Here is a 6390-nt window from a genome sequence, read left to right as displayed (position 1 = left end):
AAAACTCTTATTCACTGCCAAACATGAACTACTTTAGATGTACAATGGCTGCAGTATATAATACTGACTTTAAGGGTTAGGGTTTTGGTATTAGGAGAGGATTATTGATTGTTTTATTAACAATAATATGATAACCAATCAGAGTGCAGTGTTCTGACAGGAACATTTGTTCGTACCTTTGTAAGGACAGCCAACCATCATTACATATTTGTCGTGAAGTGTCGTAAAACTCCTATCGTAAAATGGTATAACATAAAGCTGTTTGGTTGCTATTGCCATTCCAGATTTTAAGTCTGTTTTCTTTATTTTGTTGTGTGACTTTGTATCTTAGCACATCGTAGTTTTAATTTGTGATGAAGACAACATAAACTCAACTGATCTGAGCTGCAGAAAGCTTATCATTACCATTCTATTGTTGGTGCGTCTGAAAAACTGCACACTCTAGCCACCTATATACAGATCTTTATGGTGAACAGCATAGTTGACGACGATGTGTCCACTTTACGACATTGTCAATCCAGCATGGCTTCTGCAGTAGGAGATTGGGAGGCTGATGGTTCAACTGGGCTACTACCTGGAGAAAGTCATGATTGTGGAACAGATCACAGGAAAGAGTGTGAAGCCCAGGGGTCCCAGTCTGACGAAGGGGAGCAGGAAAAGAAGCCCGTGTGTCTCATAGTTCTGGGAATGGCAGGATCCGGCAAAACTACATTTGTGCAGGTAAACCATGTTTTGGTTTAATAGGAACTTCTACCAGTAGCATTCAAGATTACATTTAAATTTGGTTATCGTTGTTCAGCTGTTTACACCATATACTAGGTTACTCTATACCGTATTTGCTTGAAATAGCGCCCTGAGCACTTGTTTTCTGAATATTTAAGGCCCAGGCACACTGCATTCAATCTGTACTACTATTAGTTGCTTTTAAACAGATTTAAAAGTGGTAAGTATGGTTACATTACAGAATACCTTACCCGATAACCGGTGTCGTGCCTAATTTTGCACTACTTTGAGATATGCATGAGTGTTTCTTTGTAGTTTATCCGTGTGATTACTTTAAATTTAAGCTTAGTTAGTTCTTGTATCCCACAGAGCTGGCTGCGCTTGCGGCTCTTGGCCGCTTTTTGTTTGACATCACTCACATGTGGAAGGCCATCTGGGTCAAAAATGCATTGTGTATTGCACCGTAGCCAATAACGTTTGGTGTGTCCTTTAGACAAGAAGACATCAATTTAAAGTAAGGAATACTGCAAATATTGGCGGCGAGAGAATTTTTTTTCCGCGCTGCAAGCATACATTTGCTGAGTGCAGCAGTCTCATTGAGATTTTACATTTGTTATTTTACGTGGCGTGGTGCTGGCCCGGACAGGGACCTTGTTTATTATCAAGTATAATACATTTGATAACACCGTGTAACAATTTTTTTTTTTTTTTTTTTTGGTTCCTGGGTAGTAAGGGTTATTTCCCAATTGCTTATGCCTCAAAAGTATAGAAAATGGCTATTATTCCCCACAAACTTTGCTTTTGTGACCAGGACAGTGATATTTTGAAATGTACCTAATTTCCAGAACATTCCAGATAGATTCAGTGCTGAGTGGCTTCTAGAACTTTCTAGAACTTTCCAGTAGTATAAATACAGGGGCCTTAAGCCCACCAGTTCAGTTTAGTTCCAGCTGCCTAAGTGGATACATATCTGCATTTTTCTGAGATGGCATTAAGAGGCTGCAATTGTGGCATTCCTGATGGGTCTCCAAGGTGGTTTTACCAAGTTTCCCTGCTATCTTTGCTTTTGGGACAGCAGGGACACCAAGGCGCACTACCACAGGCGGGACTGGCCACAGCAGACCGAGTTCTCTGTGGGGAGGAACAACGTCAAGTGGGAGCCACTGGTGGACCCCTGGAAGGTGCTGATGCCACCACTGCACATCAAATTGGGCCTTATGAAACAATTTGTCAGAGCTCTAGATAAGGAGTCGGCAGCCTTCAAGTACCTTCAAGACTTCTTCCCTAAGCTGTCTGAGGCAAAGGTCAAAGCCGGTGTCTTCGTCGGACCACAGATAAAGAAGATCCTGGAGTGCAATGAATTCCCCAAGAAGCTCACTAATAAGGAGAAAGCAGCTTGGAACAGCTTTGTTGCAGTGGTTCGGGGCTTCCTGGGCAATCACAAGGCCGAAAACTATGTGGAGCTGGTTGAGACTCTGGTGAAGAATTACGGCACAATGGGCTGTAGGATGTCCCTCAAAGTCCATATCCTTGATGCTCATCTTGATAAATTCAAGGAGAACATGGGAGCGTACTCGGAGGAGTAAGGCGAGCGCTTCCACCAGGATATACTGGACTTTGAACGCTGCTACCAAGGACAGTATAACGAGAACATGATGGGAGACTACATTTGGGGGCTGATTCGTGAAAGTGATTTACAGTATAATCGTAAATCCCGAAAAACTACTCACTTCTAAATCTTTTGTAGTCATTTTTGTATTACTTTAGTATAAATACATGTTAATTTGGATTCATATGTTGTTTTTTTCTGACTTTATGTGAACGAAAAGACAGTTTTCTCATTGGAAATAGGTACATTTCAAAATATCACTGTCCTGGTCACAAAAACAAAGTTTGTGGGGAATAATAGCCATTTTCTATACTTTTGAGGCATAAGCAATTAGGAAATAACACTTACTACCCAGGAACAAAAATTGTGTTTGTCATCTCTGTCTCCAGCCAAAGGCGCTTCCACCAAGTATTAACTCACAGGGGTGGAGACTTATCCAGTTATGATATTTTCAGTTTTTATATTTAATATCAATTTTTTTTCTCGATAAAACCTTTTTTCCCCTTAACAGTGTGGAGTATGGTGTGTAGATAAGTGGAAAAAGCCTCATTTAAATGCATGAAACCCGGAGACAATGACACAGCAAAATGTTAAAGTTCAAGGGGGTGTAGTCTTTCTATAGGCACTGTATAGTACATAATAGCTATACATATGCACAAAAAGAAAGCGTATTTTTGTTGTGATGTTGTAAAAATACAGTATGTACCCAGGTGCTTGTGAGAGATATTGGGGATTCATGTATAGAGGCTGTATGCCATTATGAAGAATGGCGTGATGGGATATCAGTTGAACACTTGTCAGCTAATATAGATATGCTTAAGTGTTGAGGTGCTGGATTATTACAGTCCAGTTCATGTAATAGTTATGATGTTGACCAAATGTGTGTGAGTACTGTTGTGTAAAAAAAATGGTTAAAATTAACAGTTGCATTAAAAAAAATGTAGAACAGCGAAAAACAAAAATAGACGTGCATTAACATAAAGAAAACAATTTAAATGAGCAATAAGCTCAATAATGAAGCTAAAAAGGAAGTGAAAAGGTTACCTTTTTTTGTGAACACCAATAACCCTACGTTATCTTTCCCCAGTCAAATCATACTGTACCTAAATAAGCATTGTAATTTACCATAATAAAAAACAGTAATGAAAAAGAATGTAGAACACAATAAAGATGAACCAGAGATAGTCAGTAAAAGACAACATATTATTCAAAATTTTTGTTGTATTATATATTTATGGTAAGGCAAGTTTATTTTTCCATTAAAAGTGCTCCTGGCTATAATTCCTGGGGAGAATCCTGAATCTGTAAAGGTTTGTCATAACTTATGTAAAGTTCTTCCTATTAACTTGTGCAATTTTACGTCAGGACAGATACTCGAGATGGTAGATTACATTTGTAGATTTTAATGCTATGTTCTTTCATCAGGAAAAAAAAGTAAGGTGTCAAGGAAACGTTACAGAAAAAAACCCTTAATTTTGTAATTTAGTTTTTTTAAGATAAAATTATTTTTACATCATACTGTTCTTATTAAAATTATACTATGCCACTTTTTAAAATGTTTTATTTTTAATACAGCTCTTTGAAAATTTAACACCATCATTTCTAATGTAAAGTTACATAAATGTTGAGGCTGTTATATCTGTCTCCAGCTTTACTGTCAAAAATAGTAATGGTTTTCACAGTCTTATTATTATTGTTTTATAGCGTCATGGGCGTTTCTTTACAATATTTCCCAGAAGCCCCGTCGACTATTGAGACACAGCATTTATTATATAACATCACTAACATCTTAATATACAGTGGTGGCTGGTGGCCAAAATATTTGGGTGTTCACACCTCGGGTGTAGCTGACAGTGTGGGGCTGGCGTCCGGGGGGCCGACCTCAGTGGTAGATGCACTAGTGGATCTAAACTGCAATTATCCAAACCTTGCAGCGCAGAACACATTTTCAACGTGCTGTATTTACATTTGTCTTGATTATCAACAGTCAGTTTAATGTAATAGATAAACATTAACTATTGTAAAATTATACATCACTTATCGCGGATTTAGTACATTATTTATTTATTTATTTATTTATTTATTTAATATAGCATGGACAAGGCTGTTCACGGCATCATGGTGTAATAAATTGTCATTCGCCTCCGCTAACAAGGTGGCAGCAGTAGTTTTAGTGGTTATTTTCATTACGTTTAGCAGGTCACTCGTGATCTTTGCATCGTCCCTTTGGTTCACAGCCGCAGCCAGCCTCCCGCAGTAACATTTCAAAGCTGCGCTGGGCTATGCAGAATCTGCACAGATTTCTGTGAGTGTTGAGTGACGTCTACAGCGCATCTCCGAGATTCTCTGCAGCAGTGCGGGAATCTGCGCTACAAGATCACGACCAATGTGTCAAACAAAACTAGCACAGACCCGCGACTGCAACAGGATAACCTACTTATTATCAATGTAGTTTTTTTTTAAAACTAGTAACGGTATTCCAATTTTTTTAGGTAAGTGAATAAATTTATGTATTTATTTATTTATACAAACTCCACTTGTGTAATAATCATTGGAAGCTTACTTGTGCAATGTCGTAAATGCAAATGCAAGAACACGTTTTAGTATTTGTTTATTTTTTTGCTACACATACTTAATTTATCCATTTGAAAAAATAAACGACATCTCTGCTCTTAAACAACCTGTGGGTTTGAGTTTTAAGCAAAAAAGACTGGTCATTTCCCAATTCTATTTGCCATCAGCTAAACAAAGTATTTATTTTATTTATTTATTTAGTTCATTTCATTTTATATACGTTATGTTTGAACAAACTACAGCACCACGTCATTTTGAGCAAATAATAGATCTTAACACTGTTGTAGTGTAACAGTGAGAGTGTACAACTTTAGTTTTTTTTTTTTTTTTAATTATTCTGATTGTCTTTATAATAAAAGAAATGTACTAAGTTATTTGGCATAGTAAAATACTAAATACCAAATGTTTAAATCATTCCATGTAAGGAAGTGTGATTTATTGGTTTTATTTTTGTGAATTACGGTAATTTAAGTGACATTATTCTTTCTTCTTTTGAGCCTTTATTTGATAACTTGCATGATGCACTGTATACCGTGATATTAGTTACCACGGTATTTTTTTTTTTTTTAACGGTTATCATACTGTGAAAATTTCATACCGTCCCATCCCTAGTCTTTGAGGTGCCTTTAAAGACTGTGGCCATTTTCAAGTATGTTTCCATGTCCGGGTCAATCTTTGAAACAAAATCTACCAGTTCAAGAAACACACCAGCATTAGATGATGATGATGATGATGATGTTTCATTATGACCTCGTAGGGCCAAATCAAAAGCTCCACAGAACTTTATGCACTCAGTAATGCGTGTAAGTGTGTGTAGTTTTTTAGACACTTCTTCATTGTGCTTCTTTATGGTGTTTCGGTAAGCACTGCTAAGCTGGACAGCAATATTCACTCTACCTAACATGCCTAGATGCATTTCACATGTTTTATGAACTTGAGAAACCTCATGCTCTTTGGAGAACAGATGTTGCAGGTCTGTAACTCCAGTTCTTGATCATGTTGCATCAGTGTCACCTCGAGCCTTAGCAAAAAGGAGGGAAGCACCCCGTTCACACTTGCGGTTTAGGCCGGTCCAGGGCCGCCTTATCTCATGTGTGAACGTTCGTAAAATGAAAAGGCGGCCCTGGGCCGGGTGAAATTTAGACCAGCTTTTTGATGCGGCCTAAAGTAGGTAATGCCGCCTCAGGGCCGGCCTACCTGTATGTGTGAACTCAACTCAGGCCCTGGGCCGGCCTTAACGCGTCAGTGTGGTGATGTAGCTCAAACCACTCCCCTACTAGGTCAAGTGTAGTAGATCAAACAATGCCAGTTTTAAAAGGTAGCAACTGGGATGATGCAGAAATTAACCATTAGCTGTCCATTTATTCAGCGCTTGTCAGGCGCGTCATGTCCAATTTATTTTCACACGCGTTGTTTTAAATCCCCCCCCCACCCCCCCAGAGTAAAATGGGTTTAAAAGGTATTGAATCGCAAATTCTGCATCT

At 38.2% G+C, this 6390-nt stretch overlaps 1 protein-coding gene across 1 annotated transcript in view; it reads left to right on the top strand.

Moving 5' to 3' along the window:
- Positions 1–260: 260 nt before the first annotated feature.
- The window catches only part of gpn1 (GPN-loop GTPase 1), a 63771-nt gene continuing 57641 nt past the window's right edge, over positions 261–6390 (top strand). Inside the window, exon 1 of the mRNA XM_041250689.1 lies at positions 261–720. Within this exon, the coding sequence (XP_041106623.1) occupies positions 466–720 (255 nt within the window). The 5' untranslated portion in view covers positions 261–465. The remainder of the gene's footprint in view (positions 721–6390) is intronic.

The sequence above is a fragment of the Polyodon spathula genome, chromosome 5 (genome assembly GCF_017654505.1).
Source record: "Polyodon spathula isolate WHYD16114869_AA chromosome 5, ASM1765450v1, whole genome shotgun sequence".
In the NCBI taxonomy this organism is placed as follows: Eukaryota; Metazoa; Chordata; class Actinopteri; order Acipenseriformes; family Polyodontidae; genus Polyodon; species Polyodon spathula.
The sequence above is the reverse complement of the archived record's forward strand: the minus strand, read 5'-3'. Positions and strand labels throughout refer to the sequence as shown.